The following is a 19,906-nucleotide window of genomic DNA, read 5'->3' as shown; positions in this document are numbered from 1 at the left end:
ACAGAACTCCAGGTGAGGAGATGATGAAACATTATAATATAGATTAAAAATAATAGCACAATGTGGGCCCTTTAACTAGAAAACATCTGCTGCGTTATCATGGGCTAAATGTATTACCAAATCATATTCAAATATTAGCCTAGAAATAAGCAGCCCTGTTTTCCATAGATTTTACTACCACCTATTGGCCACACTGCAGATAAGATGCTCAAGTAACCTGGCTTGTCTACTTTTGTTGTACCACTTTACAATAACTACACTTTAGTTAGCCTCAATAAATCATGAACATAGACATAATTCACCATGAACAAATAATTTATTAAGACTTAAATAGTAAGTAATTAAAACTTTAGTAACTTTAATATCATTGGCACTATGTAACTTTTCTGGTGACTGGTCTCCCATGTTACTGCTTTGCCTTAAATGAGTCACAATATTGCATTAAACTCATCTATTTTCAGTTGAGACAAGGTGAAAGCAACCTAGCTTACAGTAAGAATGCATGTTTTCAATGTATTTTTTTTTTTAGCTATAAAACACTTGTAATTGAATAAATGCAAGTTGCCTAGAATGAGACAAGTAGGCAGCAGATCCCTCAGCAGAAAATTTACATAATACACCTTTAAGGGGATAGTGTAATCATTATGTAGCATGTTTAATAAACTGTGTTTGTTCATGCTTTAGGCTGTTAAGTGTAGTTATTATAAAGTATTACCATAAACCCACAAAAATGCATATAAAAAAAATCACTTTCAAAATTAATAACATAATTTGAAAGGACATTTATTCATGATTTTTAAAGGCAAACCCAGCTGTTATGATACCACTGCTGTCCACACGCACTACAGATCACAAAGGTCATTGAGTCGTCATCTGGTCCACTCTGTTTGACCCAAGCGGGCAGGAACAGGGCACCCCGTGATACCTGTGTCACTCTACAATCCATACTATCACATCTCTTACACCGGATCTTCTGAGTGGGCGTCCCTTCTATACTTTGAGGTAGCTGTCTTTCATTCACACTTTGAGATGAGTATTCTTGCCTTAACTGTTTTAAATCTGGACTTGCCATTTCTTCCGTCGACATTACAGCAAAAACTTGGGGTGATAGAGATCCGTTTAAAAGCCCCTCCCTAAGATGGCCGCTTTTGGGATTCTTCAGGTTAGAGATCTTGCTTCGGACACAATTTTTGTATTTGGGTATGTTTGATTTGTGTAATTCATAAATGTGGTTTTCAATGTCTTCAGTGAGTTTTAAAGCTTTGTCGTGGTCACTAGATTGCGTGCAAATGGCAGACAGAAGAAGCTGGACGCATTTAGATCGAACAGGTGATAAATTTGAAGAAAGGATTACATTTTCTGTCTTGGATTTATCTTCGTTTTGTTCCAGTGTGGGTTTAATCTCACTTTTTAACGCCAAATCAGTCTTTCCTGCATGCTCCAGCTTCACATCTTTTTCTTTGCTATATCCTTTTTTCCACTTTGCCAATATAGTCTTCAAATTCTTTTTCACATCGCTGTTTTTGCAGGATTTGAGGATTCGGTATAAAACTTTGACAATGTCTGTAGTTTCCAGTTGTTCGGCAGATACATGGTGCTTATCCAGGTCACCAAGAAGCACCAACATGTCGCTGTAGTTTCTCTCTGCATTAAATTTGTCAATTTGCAGAACACACTGGAGCACATCTTTAATCTCCATGATGCCTGCAAGAGAAAAGGTTTGCAATGTTGTTACAAATAGTGTACAAACAATGTATAATGAAATAAAACTCACTTAGATTTTCTAAATGACATATAAAGGTATATAACTATATAACCTTTCTGATGGAGGCTAGACTCCCTGCTTGTCTCCACTGAGATGTTATTTCTTCACCTGGAATGTTGCACAATATAGCATTAAAATTCTCTCTCTGGAGAAAAGGCCAAGTTACAGGCAGTGTTGGGAAGTAACTGACTTTTCTGAACTGCACAGAAAATACATATTTTGAATACTTATTTAGAGTAACTGTATTTTGCTACAGTTACTGTTTCACTTATCAAATCAAAATCAAATCAAACTTTATTTATAAAGCACTTTTCATACAAAATGCAACACAAAGTGCTTTACAGTGATTAAAAACAGTCCCGCATTTCCAACCACCCAACCATCCACCCACCAACCCAACCCCAGCACCCCCAACCCCACATAGTCAAACAACCCAAACACACACACTCACATACACACAAACATGCACACACACACACACACACACTCACACGCTAAAATACATAACCGGACACAATAAAATGTGAGGCTGAATACAGGCGAACCAGTTGAGAAAGCACCATCAGAGGAGCCGTCTGCACCGGGAGCAGAGAGACGTCCACCACCACCAGGAACCACCACAGGGTCCAGGGGAGAGATGAAGCCCAGGCACCTGAGGCCCAAGCACCATCCCTCCGCCAGGAGCCCACATGACAGACCCAGCAGCCACAGCTGACCTCCACTCCCGATGCAGAGGGCTCCTACAGAGGAAACACTGGAAATCCTAAAAAATATGCCTAAAATAAATAAATATAATAAAATGTGTACAATAAAAACAAGTAAAAGTATAACATTTCAATCAAAAGCTAAGCTAAAAAGGTGGGTCTTGAGCCTGCTCTTAAAAACATGAACGTTCTCTGCAGCCCTGAGCTCCTCCGGCAGGCAGTTCCATAGACGGGGGCCATAGTGCTGAAAAGACGCCTCTCCGTGAGTGTGTGTCCTGACTTTGGGAATGACCAGGAGCCTGCTGCCGGAGGAGCGCAGGGTCCGCGAGGGTTCGTAAGGTAAAAGCAGTTCTGAAAGATAAGAGGGCCCAAGACCATTAAGACATTTAAAGACCAGTAAAAGAACTTTAAAATCGATCCTGAAACACACAGGGAGCCAATGCAGTGATTTTAAAACCGGTGTAATGTGGTCCCGCCCTCTGGTCCTCGTCAGGACACGCGCTGCAGAATTTTGTAATAATTGCAAACCTGAAATACACTTTTTGGGAAGACCAGAGAGCAGGGCATTACAGTAGTCTATTCGACTGGTGATAAAAGCATGCATCAGCGTCTCTGTGTTGGCCCGAGAGAGAATGGGGCGGACTCTGGCTATGTTTTTTAGGTGCTAAAAAACAATTTTTGTGATGTTCTTAAAGTGTGGGACAAAAGTCAGCTCAGAGACAAAAATGATGCCCAGGTTTTTCACTTGAGGAGAAGGGTTAAAGGACTGTGTTTGGAATTTGGGTAAAAGTTTCTCTCTCTGGGCCTCAGGACCAATGAGAAGCAGTGCCACCTCCCCTTTTACCATTCCTGGTTGAAAGCAAAGTTAAAAGTGGGTGGTGAGGCCTCTGTGAGAACAACTGGTGCATCTGTACCCAGCCATGTTTCTGTTAAAAAGAAGCAGTCAAGTTTGTGTTCTAAAATCAAGTCATTTACAATAAAAGACTTGTTCAGCAGAGAGCAGACATTTAAAAGGGCCATGTTTAAGGTTATTGGGGACTGAGAAACTACAGGAATTTGTGGTAGATATGCTTTTTGAAGGGATCTGAGATTATTGATGTTGGCAGTAGTTTTATGAGAAGATTTATGCTGATGCCGCTCTCTGCTGATAATAACGGGAATTAACTTGGTGGTATTCAGTTACTTTCTTAAATTAAAAAGCAATACATAACGATACTTCACCATGCAATTTTGTCTTTGCATGGTATTAATGAGGAAAAAAACACAGCTTTTTCCAGTGCTTGAATGTGTGATTTTCCATCTCTAATTGGTCATTAGATAGAGTTAGTGCAGAACAAACAGTGCAACAAAAAGCAAGCTGTTTATAATGATGTCATTTTTTCACTATAAAATTCTACTCAGTGTACAAGTATTCTAAGCATTCTGAATACAATACTCTGATAGGACCATGCATCAGAATACATTACAAAAAACACATTTTAAATATAAGCTATGGGCTATTTGCAGGTCATACCAGTAGCATCGTTATAGAATATACATATGAATACTTAATATTAATAGCACATTAACGGTGAAGTATTGACGTTTATCTTATTTATATACCTGTAATCCATTATAGTTTCTTCACATACAAACGCAAACCGTCTTGAGGGGGGCAGCCATGTTGAATGTCCTAAAATAAAACAGAATAGACGTGATGCCAGCAGCCGCCACTAGATGGTGCTGACGCTCAACCATCCTCACAGACCTATGACTTTTCCACTCAAAGCGTGACATAATATTGTATTCTTACATCTTAAACCTTATTTACAGCAATTTAATGAGTAATGCTGACGTCATGCGTAAACCTGCATTTTTCTTTGGTTTAATATAGGCTAGTTAAGAGACTACAGTAGATAATATTGTATTGTTATTGTTATTTTTCACTATAAACGTGTGTAAGTTTGATGAGTTGAGGTGAGGTTCTTCCAGACAATTGCTTAGCTGTTGTTAATACCTGTCATCTCAAATTCAATAGAAGGCTTTGGGAGAAAATCCTAAATATGTCATGGGTGAGCTGAGGGAATTGTAGCCACGTTACTACAGTTACCTTTTAGTCAAGTGAAAACAAATTGGAGCTTTTGTTTCTAGCCGACGGGCTCGAACTTGTATGAATGGTGTACAAATGCAAAAATGAGGATGAAGGAAGGAGCCAACTTCGAACAAGCCGTAACAAGTCTGCAGGCCCTGTGATTGCAAAAGCAGAGCGAGGAGAAGTTAGAGGGTTTGACAGCTTTTGGTGACTGTAAATAACAATAATTACAACTATGTGAATGGGGAAATGCATATAACCTGACATTTAAAGCAGATAGAGATTTAGATAAGAGACAGCTCAACAGCCCTACAATGGGGAAATTTCAGAGTTGCAACAGCTAAGTACAGGAAGTGCAGAAAAAGAATAAGAATGAAAAGCTGTCCTATATGTGGAGCCCTGCTTACAGTAAGAATACATGTTTTTTAAGGTGTATTGGAGGAGTAAAAACACCCTAATGAAATGACTGTTAGATAGATAGGTATAAGGCCATATTTTGGATCATTCCTGGCAAAGCAATAATGTCTTGATGGAGACCCCCGCCCAACCAGAAAAGTTACACTGTGCATCTTTAAGTAAAAAAATAAAAATGCATTTGAACAAACAAAAGCTATTATCTACAATGACGGTGTACACGGTATATGTTTATGATAGGGATGCACCGATACGATACTGGTATAAGATATCTGCACCGATACTGAGATTTTTGATGGATTGTATATTGGTAGTCAGTATTTGGTCTGTTTTTGGGTGAATTAAGATGATTGATAAGATGATGAACACCTAATATAGAACTTGCATTTTGGATATTTGGATACATTTTTACCATACTTCATTTGTGTTAAATGAAATTTATTACTATATGAGATGCTTAAAGGCAAAATATGAACATTGGTATCAGAAGAGGTGCATTCCTGGTTGGATAAATACTGAAGCTGTATGAAATAAAAGTATTGCACCTAAAAGTGAAAATTTTGCTTAGATCTTAGTCATCGGATACTTTTAGAAGGCTGTAATCTTTGACCTGTAGTGGAAACAGAGTGCTGCCAAATTGCTCTGTGCAATTACACCTAACTGTCTAATGTGTTGCTCTGCAGGGACATTTGTTGCCTGTGCACACACCCACATCATCTTGTCTATTTAAAAAACATAAACAGAAAAGAGTTTCGTTTTGTATCCTGGATCAGCTTAAAAACAAGAATAAAACTAAAAACGCTGTGCTAAAGTCTAGTCCTTTATTGAGGCCTCTAAGGAAGTCACAAGAGAGGTCAAAGGTCATGTTAGCCTTTAGAAACAGATACAACTAATGCAAATTTCTACTTGAGCCTTATTCAATTACAAAATCATGAGAAGTGTTTTGAGTACGTAAATAACGATTATACACTATAAAACCAACTATATAAATCTGTAAAACTTTTCTGTTGTAAATTTCACTTCAAAAGCCACTTAATAACATTATCATAATTCCACACAAGCTTATGAAGCCCAGGATTATTCATGCTTTACTATATTGTTCATAAATAACAGAGCAGTCTGCTTCTATTGGCTGGTTATGTAATCAATGTAGAACCCCGCCCTGCTAGAGTTACATTAAAATGAGCTTTTAAGATGGATGCAGATGGGGCCATAGTCTGGGAGCCTCATCTGAGAGCAAATTACATTAAGTCTTCCCTGTTTCAAGTTTTTTAAAATCACCATAATAGAAGTTGAAGCTCATAAAAATGTGAAGAATGCGCAGTGTGGTAGGTGCAAGATCCGGCATGCCTTCTTTTTGTTTGGGTGCTGGAGACTGTAGTGGACCATGTGACTTTTTCGAGACAGCAGGGTCCCTCACTCCAAACTGTGTGAAAAGGGTGGGGTCGCTCCTCTCCCTTTTCCTCCTTCAAACACATGAAACAAAATCAGACTGCGAAATTCAACTTCCACTCTGACTTTCCATCATTTTCACATAGGCCTCGATCCTAAACTCATTCTCGAATCTTATCAACTAATTCCTTTACTAAACATACCAGTCAGTTCCTTCTTTCTCCTTCTTTCTTATCACGAATGGAATTTTACCAGCACTTCAGCTTTGATACTGTTCTGTCCGTTAGGTGGCGCCCTTGTCTATGCACATTGTACTTCATTCATTTGCTGTCTCACATCCTGCTTTTGTTTTGGCCCCGCCCCCTGTTAGCCGGACCACGCCACCTACCCCCTCCTCCTCCCATGCATGAGCGCACACAGAAGCACACCCGCACACACAGACAGTCACCCCACCCCGCCTTGTTGTCTTGAGAAATCTTACCGGGGGCTTTCTTGTGAAAATGATCTTGTTCATGCATTGACATTCATGGTAACATAGGCCTAGATGCTGCCTTGCTTGCACAATATGTACACATGTATTTTTCTCTTTGATGAGCTAACATTTGATAAACCATACCTCACTCTCATACCTACTGCAACCTTGAGGTGATTTCACATAACCAGAGCAGCATTTGTTTTCTTTTGTGAAGGGGAATCTTCCAGGGAGGAGTTGAAAGCAAAAAAGGTCACATATTTGGCAGCTAGCAACCTGGAGGAGGAAATAAACCCAGATATTGGATGGATAAGTGATACAGCAAATTCTATTAAACCTGGAATTCAATATAGGTTATCTATCCGGTCGGTTATATTTAAACCCATTTCAGTATTTGACGAAAACTATTTTGTTGTGCAAGCTGTTTACTATAGAAATCTATTTTTATCTTGACATTTGCAGGCTGTAACAGGTACAGAAAGAAATAATTCAAATACTTTTCCATAACTGTTATGTTTTGCATCAGTGATTTGTTTATTTACCACAAAGGCTACATCAGTCTGATTTTCATATCCATATCATTATAACAAGAAATGATAATAGTAGAGAGTAGTAATCATTTCCAAGTTACCAAATGTATTTGCCTATATATGACCAGAGTTAGGGCGTACTCAATGTGTGAAATGAAGCTTAAAGGGCCCATAATGTGGTTTTCTTGACCAAAACATACCTGGAGTTGTGGTTTGTTTCATTCACATATGTTTAAATAAATATAAACCCTGCAGTTCTTCTCTCAAACTGAAAAAGCTCTATTCCACTTTTTGATATCATGGAGTAACACAGGAAGTACTCCACTGTATTTTAAAACTCCACACACCTTCTCTAGAATAATTTTGATAATTTCAGCCCCGGAATTGCTCATCTCTATGGAAGTAAAGGTGAAAGGTAGCTGTTAACTTGAAAACTACTGCTTGATGACAACCACAGGGTGGAACAGAGCATTTAGAGTTTTGGAGACAGACTATTATTGCAGGATTCTTCAAACATGTGTGAATGAAACAAAACACAAAACCAGTTATGTTTTTAAGGCAACAACATTCAAACATGCCTTAAAGCTCACAAGAGTCAGTTTTAGATAATGACCTTTAAAGCGAGGTTACTTGATACCAAAAGTGTAACAACCACTGCGCTACATGCTCAAAGAGTAGGCTATACATTCTTTATTGTATTTTGTATCTACCCAACTTTGATGCTAAAGCGATTCAAATTCTGTCACCATATGTTACAAATTTAAATCCAATGAATCTCAACAACTGTTTTCCCCACCCCGGGATGCTTACCCGTTGAACACGTGCACGGCCTTATGGGAAATCCCGGGTCAGAGATGCACACATAGCTTCCCACAGAGAGGCAGGGGCCGAGGGGCAGTTGTGGTCCATCGGCTGGGCTCCTGTGTAATGTGATCACAGGGGAGGGCCAGGGTAATCTGTAAAATGTGCACAGGTGTCAGCAGTGGATTAGAGCTCAAATAATCCAAATTATTGTTCAAGACCGAGGTTTAAGGATAACAGGATTGGCTGCAGTCATTATTATAGCAATCACAATAGTAGTTTAACAGTGATATAATGTTACCATAGCTAGTGTGGTATTTTTAAGCCTTACTTATGTTTGGACATTTCATCCACATTGCCCAGTGTTGTTCCAATACTAAAATTTCAACCTTGATTTCGATACTAAGGAATAGACACAATACTTAATACTGATTCTGATACCACAATAATAAAAAAAAAAAAAACATTCTTTCTTTAAATAATAGAATGTAATTTTTAAGGTTTAAATAATAGTACTTTCTTTTATATTACCATGTGGTGTTATATCTGTGTAATTCCTCAGATGTCCAAGTAGGTTCCATAGTGGTCTATGGACATATACCAGTCTATGTTGTCCTATACTTGTTCTGATATGGCTCAAGTTCATTCTAAAGCTGTTCAAAAAAGGTTAATTTCAGTCCTTTTTTAGACTTTCCTTTTTATCGATACCTGCTCAATGAGTATCTAGTTTCTATACAAGTTAGTATCAATTAGTATCTGATTTTTGATAATTTTGACTATTGCCCACTTTGCAATATTGTGTAATTATTAAACAAAATATGTTGGAAAAATAAAACAAAATGAGAGGTTTATTTATGACTTACAAGACTCTGGTGTCTCATGTGGTTATGGTAACAACACATTACCCTTCAAATCAATCACGCAAGTTTTGTTTAATTTAATTTCACCATTATTTATCCCTTATGTTTCTAATCCTAATGTCTCAAGTGTAAACTCCATAAGTTGTGAATCATTTGGTGCTTTGATGATGTTGGCATTACAGTATTAACAATAATACTTAATGGGCTGTGTGTTTGCAATAAGCCTCATTTATTGCAGGGCGTTGCACATGAGGCAGTAAATGTTATGGTATGTTGCGCTGGTTTATGCTGCTAAAATATGTAGGCTAAACTATTTTCCCAGTAAAACCCATAGCGTATAGAGGCCTATATATAATCTTAATAACTAGGTTAAACTTCTACCTGTGACGACACTGAGGTGTGTTCAGGTACATCAAGATAAGAGGAGAATAGAGCTTTTGTTTGTTGAGGCAGCACCCAGTGTAAATGACCAGTTTAATTTCACTCTTGTGCTGAGAGTGGATTATCTTATCTAATACTACAACAGTGAGACGTGTAGGTATATGCGTACCCAGGTAACAACACTGATATTGATACCTGTGTTTGGAAAATGGTCCAGAAAAATGTGCTTATCAGGAATCAGTCGAGAATATTGGTGAAAAATTTGGCCAATTGAATTATGAATGAAAATGTAATTTACTGGTCACTATTAGTATTAGTAGTGGCTAGTTATAGATTTTACAGCTCCTGCAGTTACTAATAAAAGGCAAATTTTTAGTATAGACTACTGGAACCATTTTGTTTGAATATCGGTATCAAGTAACAATAGACAATCAAAACCCAAGTAATATCTTTCCTGGGATCCAGAATACACACTTACTTACTTGTAATACTTTACAAAAATGTGAGTCTGGCCACCACTGAATCTTCCTGTTTTCAATTGGGCCAATCAGGGACACACATGGTCACTCTGTATTGGAAAAAATAAAAGAAAAAAATATCACAGAGGACTGAAAAACATCTGCATTGTGGATTTCGGCAGAATCAATAAGCAAAGCACTAAACTAAACCAAATTAGACTTTATTTGTAAATCTTAGGTGACCAATGAGCTCCTTTGGTTCACATGCATCACTGAAAACAAAAGCAAATGTAATTGCACAATCACATTTGGCGGGTCTTGAGATGCAACAGAGGCCATGGGGACCAGGCTGATATTAATCTGTATAAGAAACACAAAGAGAGATCATTCTGGGTTAATAACATACATTAAATTAATGCCATGACTGGAGAGCTGTTATGGACATGCAGTCCTTCCTACCACATAACAGATCATTTCATACACCTGAAAATTGCAATGTGACTCAATTTACAACTAAACAAAACACTGCTCAGAGGAAGCAGCTCCTGCACTTGTTGTACTGTGTGATTGTTGATCTCTTTATTTCCTTTTTAAACAAATTGGAATTTCCCTGTACACACTGAACAGGACAGAGGCAGCATGTACTGTCCTCTGCACATGTTTTCCCCCCTCGCCCCCTCCCCTTTTTGATAATTTCCGTTGGTCGAATTCCAGATACCCCACAGTTAAGAGTCATACGCTCGGATATTGCACTACACTGTCTAACGCCATCTACCTTAGCATCTGATAAAATTTCCTGCAACCATACTTGATTAATTGCTTTTATCAATATGTGAACAACGCTTTTGCTACGCAGTTAGCAAGTCAAAAACTGATGCAAATGGCGTAGCTTGTTGATGACAGAAGTGCGAAAATGTGCCTTGCGGACGCTAACTGGACAAGAGCCATAGGAATGTACACGTGCAGGATTGGAGACATTGTCAGATTCCAGCCAAAAAAGACTAGCTATAAAACTCCAACTATTTTCACAAAGAAGCAAGCTCTGCTGTATTTACCAAAGCAATGAGAGCTGTGAAGATAGAGGTGTCAAAAAGGGTGAGATGGTGGCGATTTATCTGCAGAAAATAAAAACAAAACAAAGTGCTGGCTGGCATCCCCTGCTTAAGTACCATCTTTTCTTAGCTGACTGTGTAAACTAATCATTCTTGTCAATCGATAAAGATCTTAGTGAAATTATCTTTACACTGGCACACTCAAAATCACTGTTATCGCTAAATCTTGTTTGCGGGATGCTTTGGTTTCTGCTGTCTAATCCTCTCATCAGCAGCTCTAGTGGCTAATCTAGTTTAATCCATCCAAATTATTGGAGCGTGGTGTCAAAGGTCGAACAGAGTCCTCCAAACATGTCCAGCTATGCATCAGTGGGCATAACATAGTGCTCCCCATATGGTTTTGGCAACTGCGGCTAACACTTAACCTTTGCACCTGGGAACATGTGTTGCTTGGAAACCACAACTCAAAATAAAGTTGGAGCTAATTCAACCAGGAAGAAAGCTGTCAGCCAATCACAGCCTGCCACACGCTCGCTCTATTCAGGCTTAGGCCACAAACCAGGAAGATGTTTGGAAATATGCGATGACAACTTCCGGCAGGCTCTGTTCACCGTAATAAGTCTGACAAAATCTAAGAAAAATTTGAAAATGTACCAGCTTTCTTCATCTATATGTCATTGTAGCGTTCGGTTATGTTCGGCTAATCAACAATTACAACCATACCTCAGTTTTCATCATTTCTCCACTGACACAAGAGATGAGCCATATTTCAAGATTATTTCCAATTATTTCCGAGCACAATGTCAGTAATTACATCGGAAGTTTTCATCGCATGTTTCTAAACGTCTTCTTGGATTGTGACGTAAGCGTGAATAGAGCCTCTTCTCAAACCTTTAATTTAAATGCACTCTCTCTTCTCTACATTTTCAGAATCAAGAGTCAGCTTTATTCCATCTATGCCAACAACCGCTGCAGTAGAACTGTTCGCCTCTTCAGTGCCAACATTTATCCAGTCAGGTGCCATTTCCTTTACTAAGATGAAAGCTAGTTTACAATAAGGCTCGCTAACATCATGTGTAAAACATCAGCCATTTCTCTACACTGGCCTTTGAAACAGCTTCAGTTGATGTGAGGTAAGCCACATAACTTCCTGGTATTGAGTCAACGTGTCTCAATTTTCAGAGGGAAGTACAAAGTTAAAAAAAAAACCAAAAAAAAAAAACACTTTAACTTTATTGTGAGTGCTCCCTGCTAAGAGGAAGTGGCAGAAAACAGGAAGAGGAAAGCCAGATGTAGTGTTATGCTTCATAGATAAGTACGTTATGATGTCAAAAGTTAATATGGATTGTGCTTGCAGAACCATAGCTTGTAAATATCACTTGTATTGGCTTTAAAATGTACTTGGTTTGGTTGTTGGCTGTTTAATTCTGTTTACATGCAAATTTTATCTGCACAATTGCAATATATCTTTAATAGTACTATTTACTGCTACTATTACTGCTACTTACGTACCCCTATACTGAGTAAATATACCGTTCCACTGCCAGTATTGCTTTTATACTTCTATTGCTATAGAAGTATGACAGCATAAGATCAATAATAGGCTATTCTTATATCCATCAAACAAAATAACAAAAATATACACAATTGAATTACTTATGGGGCATAGGGGAAAACAGGAAATCTCAGAGCAATCTCATATTGATTGCAGCAGAATAAAGACTACGCAATACCCATAATTCTAATATGTCAGTCACAAAGCCTGAAGTTTTCCATTTAAGGTCACAAATACAAAAATTGCCTAACACGTCTTAAAACACCATCCCCTAAATGAGCCTGGGACTATTTTTTCCCATATGTGAATATTCAGCAGCTATTGGGTTAACTCCAATAGTGGCGGGCCTTGATACACTGCAGCTGTGGTCAGGCCCAGAACAGGGAAATGTTTTCTCCATGTGGTGTAAAGGTCCACCATCGCTCTGGCTCCTCTGACACGCTTACATAACTCTGAACATGTGGAGGAAAAATCGTGGGGGGAAAAAAAGAAAAACATAAAATGAGGCAAAAACAGTTGATGATGTCAGAGAAGAGGAAAAAGGTCAACAACTACGGAATCACTTTACATGTATCCAGAGGTATTCGGAGAGAGGGATTTTGTAGCGAATAAGGCCTTATTTGGCAACCCAGGACAAAAAAGGAGAAAATGAAGAAAGGTGTGTCCATAGTGCAAATTCCACATAAGGGTTTTATCAAAGTAGGACTAATGACGTCAAGTCTTATCCGTACGACTACAAACAACAAGAACGCATGCTCTGGAATGACTTCTTGAAATGGGACAATTAACCTACTTTATGCAAATGAAAATAACCTATGTGATAAGATAGGCTTGTTGCAGTTACATCTGAGACTAATAGCTACAATGATATACTATTGTATACATTCGTTATATTTTGTACAAAACAGTTCTATAGGATACAAATTCATTAAGTATCCACTAGTTTGGTAGCCTTAGAGGGACATTGTGTTCCTAATGCATAAACCTTGCAGAAATAGGTCAGGCGATACATTCTCATAAAAAATTTAGTGACAAAATCATTTTAAACATGCCGAAAAGGCTCCTCTATCCTCCACCAAAGCTCATTTTGTCCACACTATAATCTTACTATTGGAGATTTGTTATTAGCCTCAATGTAACTGCAATAAGCCTATCTTATCAAATTGGTTATTTTAAAGCTGGTATATGTATGCAAAAATATGTTGGGTCCATGTACACAACAAGAGGCTTTTTATTTTTGTTGGTTTGTATTTCAAGTGATTGAATAGGTTTGCAATCCATCAGAAATATGAGGAAAGAACTATAGGTGAAAAAATTTGGCTTGCAGCTATGATCCTTCATTGAAGTGCCTTGAGCTATATTGTTGAAATACAATAGAGTAACAACATTACATCACCCACACAACAAAGGCCAAACAAAGTGGCTTCCTGGTTCTTACTGCACAGGGTTAAAAGGCGATAAATCAGGCTAAAATGACAGATAGAGGCCAGAAATTGAACCGTAATGGCCTCCTTTGTGTACCCTCATCATTTGAATGTAAGAAAGACCCCTCACATCTGACAAAACAGGAAATCAAACAGACACCTCCTTGTCTACCCAGCGCACACACATGGCAGAAATAGCCGCCCCCACCACTATCAAGCCAGGGTCATGCGCTTCCTGTCTTTCAGCAAGGGATTCTGGGTACTGACCTGACAGGGTGAGAAATCCCGCCTCATGGAACGCAGCAGGAAGTAAGAGCTCCCACTTCCTCCTCTGCAGTGGCGAATGCAGAAGTGGAAAGGTTGCTCTCAGTTCTCCATCACCGTCTTCCTCTAATGATGAAGACTCAGATGATCGGGTGAATTGTCCTTATGTAACAAACACATTCAACATTGGCAGTTAATCGCTAAACAAATGGATTTATCGTTGCATATTTGTACTGATTTTGTAGTTTTGTGGTCAACACTTAGCATAAGCTGATAGGATTAGCAAAAACAACACTACATGGATAAATCAATTAAGATTAGCAGAGAAATACTTTAATTTGGGATGTGTTGTACTGTCTTGGACCACTAGATGGAGTGGAGAGCTTTTTCGAACGTCATTGCCTGAAATGAAATAAGCATTCTCTTGTAAACTGTAAATTTTATAGCAAAATTGAATTTGAAAATTAAGTTTTTAGGTATTGATGTTATAAAGAATCTAATTACAAGCAAATTAAATTCCCTTTTCCACAAGTAATCTGATTATTTGGTTGTATTGCACTTGGGAAGTTGGACTTCACATAATATCCTACCATTAATGGTGCACTGTGTAACTTTTCCAGTAGAGTGTCCACCACCTGCTTGAGTCCATGTAAAAGTGTTTTTCCTGGAAAAAACAGGACAGCATTTAATTTTGCTCCATGGAGACAAGCAAGGCTCATCAGAAGGCCAAGTTACAGGTCAGATCTGTGGAGAAGTGGGCCCACTCACAGTAATAATGCATGTTTTTACTGTTGTTTTGAGAGATAAGAACTTAAAAGCAATTGAATAAGATATATTTGTTTACCGCTATAATGTGTAACCTCCCAGGCAAAGCAAAAAGATCACCATGGAGACAAGCTGATATGCAGACCCTCCATCAGAAAGGTTGCGCAGTTGACCTTTAATAATGACCAAATCTCAAAACTGTATTATTAAACAGTTGGTTGGAAAAACAATACAATAACACTAACATTTTTACTAGCCTGGAGAAATAAATGGTTGCACACCACACACATGGTTACGGTGCTCTATCATCATCAGACCCCCTCCCACATTCCTGTCCTCCTCCTCCTCTCTGCACCAAAAACAGTCACTTTTAGCTCAGGGGTGAAGAACGAAAAAAGGGAAAAAGTTCCTGAGATGGCGGTGTGCGTGTTTGTCCTTGTATTGGCTAGTTTTGGGAAGGTTTCACTACAAGAGAGGAAGGCACAACCCACATTCTTTACACATGACTTCACCACTCAAACTAAACAAAGTGTATGCTAATTCAGGTAATGTGGAAAAATGAGTACTTTAGCTAAACCCTTCAGTCTTTCTCTTTTAATTTGGTAATCACTGACAGATGTTGTAATCAGTTACATTTCGTCACATTTACGCAAGTTACTTTTTGATTAAATTGTAATAGTACTACTCTCACACCATATCTACGTAGTACTCCAAGTAGTAGTAGTAAAGGTTTCGGTTATTGTTTCCACCGCAAGTAAGTTTAAGTAACAGACAAAAACTTCATGTTGACAAATCCAGTGTTATATCCAGTTATAGTACTCCACGTAGTAGTAACAGTAGTAGTAGTAGTAGTAATAAAAGTTTTCGTTACTATTCCCACTGTAAATAAGTTTAAGTAAGAGACAAAAACTTCATGTTGAGAAATGCCACGTCCAAACGGTTATTCAGTTAACTAACCTTTTTACTCTTACTTGTTTAACTATTTTAGGGTCACTACTTTTCACCTCTAGTTGAGTAATATTTCTACTTGGGTACAATTTGGGTACATTTCTTGAGCTTCTTTACATAGCACAGCTTTTTTTGATCTGCATGTTCCATTATTGAAAAATTATTTGCTAAAGATAAATGCTTTTTTACTCATACCTGAGTAACTATTTAGGGCCACTACGTTTCACTTATAAAGGAAAGGCAAGGCAAGGCAAGGCAAGGCAAGTTTATTTGTATAGCACAATTCATACACAAAGTAATTAAAGTCCTTTACAGAATAAGAAATACATTAAAATCATAATTTAAAAAAAAAAAGGCACAACTTCTGTAAATTTTTTGGCTTCGCTACATAGAAAATTACAATCGCAAATCCTGATGTACTTTACTTGACTCGCATGTTCCGTTATCAAAGAATTATTTGCTAAAGATAAGTGCTTTTTTACTCTTACCTGAGTTACTATTTAGGGTCCCTACTTTTCACTTCTACTTGAGTAATTTAAAGGTACAACTTGAGTACATTTTTGGCTTCTCTACACAGTAAATTTAAATTGCAAATCCTGTTGTACTTTACTAGACTCCCTTGTTCTGTTATCAAAGAATTATTTACTAAAGATAAAGCGCTGAGTCGGAAAAGTCTAGCCAGGAAAATTGGAACTTGCCTCTTTGTCCTAATATGGCTAAAAGCTGGCACTTAGCAATCTGAGAGGGATGAGGTAGGAGTGACATATCTGAGCTGGCGGTTCTGAGTTCGAGAGGAAAGGAGGTCATTTTAGACGCCTACATTGTGGAAACTCAACGGCACTAGTGGCTATTTGATATGTCAGAGGAGTACATAAGTATATTATATAGGCAAAAAAGAACAGGAAATGAAAAAATATTATATCTGTGTAAATGTAATGTAATATTTGTAAATGTAGTCTTCGGATATTGATAACTAAAAGCACTGCTCTGTTAGAAGAACTGTTATGCAAATATACTTTAATATGAGCTTTATTTTTTGGTCACAGACTCCTGAAAATGGGTTGTTTAAATCCATTTTGTATTTTTTACTTGACTATCTTCTAAATTTTTTGCCTGTGTATCACCATGATAACTGCTGAACATTCCACCAATAGAGATGCATGTAGAACACTCCCAGTATGAGTATCAATAGTTTAATTTATTTGCACTAATGTTAGAAATCAGCTAACAGGAACACTGGGAAAATATGCATGGGGACAGAAGGTAATTTTAACACATTTCATTAGCTGTTAAAATATTTTGATTGAAATTTCGAATTGGGTCATATCAAATAAGCTGATATCTCTTTGGGAAAGTCATTGGAAAATTACAGAAAATAATGTAATGGTGGATAATTTTGCACTAATTTGTGTTACTAGCTGTGATATGGGAGTCAACATATTTTATAAAGATGTTATTTCTACTAATTCAACTGAGTGTGAAAGAATAGAGAAGATTAAATGAAGAGAAGACTAGAAGATTTATTATTATGCTCATGTCCCAAGTTTGAATGATGCGTCTGTACTGTGACTCACTGCACCTGCTGCGGCCCAAAAAAAAAAAAAAAAAACGCACTGGAAACAAAGATGGCCACCCACACATTTTGCAGTCTCATCCATATTCATGTCCAGTGCTAACTTTACCTGCCACAGTGGATTCATCACCGTGCTACGCTCCTCACACGCTTTACAAAGTCCACTAATGAGCAGGAATGCCCCCGGATCAGTGGGTCGGCACGGCAACTGTCGCAGCGGGAGAGCTCTCATTGGTCGGCTGTTGTTTGCTACCAACTGTGCCTCCCAATCAGACAATGGCACGGAGGTCTTTTCCCGCCACAGTCTGGTTAATGCTGTGTCTATGTGATAATACAGTAAAGAGAGAGAGGGAGGGAGGAAGAAGGGGAGAGAAAGACAGGCAGATAAAGAGCAGTACACACAGAAGGATGAGTCAGGGTTCAGAGGGCACCATGAGTCACCAAACACAGGCTAAAAATGCTAAATATATACTTTTTAATTAACTTCTTTCTTGACACAGGCCTAGTTAATTCTGCTGCTCATCTTTGCACAAAAAATACTTCATCTTTCATACATGGCTGTAGACAGAAAGGTAGATTTAGAGCTTAAAGGGCCTATTTTGAGCTATTTTCTTCATACACCTTCACTAGAACCATTTGGATCATTTCAGCCCTGGAATTGCTAAACTCTCCTGCAATAAAGGTCAAAGGTAGCTGTTAATTTGAAAACTGACACTTCATGACACCTCATGACAATCTCAAAATGCTCTGTTCCACCTTACAAGGCATTTTGAGCTTGGGAGACGTACAGACTAATAATAAAGGGTTACTCAGTCATGTGTGAATGAAACAAAACACAACTTCAGGTATTTTTTGAGGAGGTTACAACATTATAACACATTAAAGCTCCCAGGAGTCACTTTTCTGTAATATAGGACCTTTAATTAACTTCCTTCTTGATATAGGCCTAGTTAATTCTACTGCTTGTCAGGTAATATTGCTCTGCTACACACAAAAAGAAAATATGTAATATTTTTCTGTATAACTTGTTGCCAAAGTAAACATTTGTATTTCAGCTTAGCCTATGGTGCACAAAGCAATTTCCCCTCCATTAGAAAAATTACACAGTGAACCTCTGAAATATTTATGTTCATCTAACATAAGAAAAATTATGTTTTGTAGTATTTGTTTAACAAGGTTAGGGTGACCAGATTTTCAAAATAAAAAACTGGGACACCCCTGGTTTGTTGTGGTTGGTAATTTAAAAAATGTGAAACGCAAATCACCTTTTCTTTGTGCTTTGGTAATTTTAACCATGCTTTCTATATTTTACCCTAACAAATGACAATTTATGCCTGTGTTTACTGTTGGCAGGTATCAAACTGGTTAAAAATAAGGACACCTGAGACATTTCTTGCATGAAACTGGGACAAATCGATGGTTCTGGATAAATCTGCTAGGATAGGGGACACAGCGCTCAAAACTGGGACTGTCCCGAGTAAACAGGAATGTCTGGTCACTCCAGACAAAATAAACATTGTCACACAAGTTACCACAGTTTTCTACACTAGGCCTAGACTCTAATAGTAATTTAGTAATGCTAACCTGCTGAGCAAAGGTCTGACAATGTGACTAGACAAGGTAATAAAATGAAGACTTCCCTCAACACAGTCGCCAATGGAAAATTTTAACAATAGACCACTACTTTCTGAAACAGGCTTATACAGGTTAAAAACTAATCAAATGTGAGTGACAGCCAGCATGACCGTGGCTAGCTTTAAAGACACGCTCCTTAAGGTTCTCTTTCAAGCATAACAGTGACTATTATCAAAAACAGACTCCTCCGCCTCCACTGTGGTCAGACACAATTTCAACAATGTGGTTCTTTTGTGTGGCCAAGTTCACTGCTTTACAAGCTGTTAGCAATAGCATTAGCTGCTTCATAACACTGAAGGTTTTTCAATTAACAATTATTTTCAAAAACAACCTTAGCTGCAAACAGGGACAGCACATACAGTGTATCTTGTATCTTGTCAATTAAATGAGTAAAATTTTGTTTGTGTGGACATTTATTGGAATATAAAGCTGATAACTGTATACTGTGGTCTATAGCGTAACATTTCATGAATTATTATTGACTTAAGGCAAGCACATGTACAGCACAGGCTACCATTACACTATAAAATACATTGTTCACAAAGTTATATAATGCACAAATCCTAACATAAGGAGGTGGAAAACTGGCCTTGCATTTCTTGGTCCAATAAAAAAACACACTGAAAGACTTCCATGATGACTCCCCTGCTGGACCATATACCTAAGTGTGATTTTTCCAAAGGTCGAGCGCAAAAAAATAAAAGTAGTAAAGTACTGCACTTTAGTTAAAAAATAGGTATCTGTACCCATTTTAAGGTGGATGCTTACTTTCACTTTATTATTTAAGAGCAGCTATCTGTACTTTCCACTCCATTACATTTTTGCTGCTGAAAAGGCTGAGG

The 19,906-nt window shown here is 37.9% G+C and overlaps 1 protein-coding gene across 8 annotated transcripts; it reads right to left on the bottom strand.

The window, feature by feature from the left end:
- Window positions 1-767: 767 nt before the first annotated feature.
- On the bottom strand, window positions 768-17,770 carry LOC110153310 (transcription elongation factor A N-terminal and central domain-containing protein). Of its 8 annotated transcripts, XM_055165667.1 has the most exons (12): window positions 17,539-17,770; window positions 14,734-14,807; window positions 14,476-14,545; window positions 14,147-14,305; window positions 9,873-9,958; window positions 8,159-8,304; window positions 6,976-7,094; window positions 6,236-6,420; window positions 4,559-4,695; window positions 4,072-4,141; window positions 1,818-1,873; window positions 768-1,704 (listed from the first exon to the last, which is right to left on the bottom strand). In XM_055165667.1, the coding sequence occupies exon 12, from the start codon at window positions 1,697-1,699 to the stop codon at window positions 797-799; it is 903 nt and encodes a 300-aa protein (XP_055021642.1). In that variant the 5' UTR covers window positions 1,700-1,704; window positions 1,818-1,873; window positions 4,072-4,141; window positions 4,559-4,695; window positions 6,236-6,420; window positions 6,976-7,094; window positions 8,159-8,304; window positions 9,873-9,958; window positions 14,147-14,305; window positions 14,476-14,545; window positions 14,734-14,807; window positions 17,539-17,770; the 3' UTR covers window positions 768-796. The 8 variants fall into 8 exon arrangements, with proteins under 8 accessions (XP_055021642.1, XP_055021659.1, XP_055021669.1 ...); XM_055165684.1 differs by lacking the exon at window positions 4,559-4,695; XM_055165694.1 differs by lacking the exon at window positions 6,236-6,420.
- Window positions 17,771-19,906: the final 2,136 nt, after the last annotated feature.

The sequence above is a fragment of the Boleophthalmus pectinirostris genome, unplaced genomic scaffold, assembly GCF_026225935.1.
Source record: "Boleophthalmus pectinirostris isolate CB_2022bp ecotype Guang Dong unplaced genomic scaffold, ASM2622593v1 HiC_scaffold_11, whole genome shotgun sequence".
Lineage (NCBI taxonomy): Eukaryota > Metazoa > Chordata > Actinopteri > Gobiiformes > Gobiidae > Boleophthalmus > Boleophthalmus pectinirostris.
The sequence above is the reverse complement of the archived record's forward strand: the minus strand, read 5'-3'. Positions and strand labels throughout refer to the sequence as shown.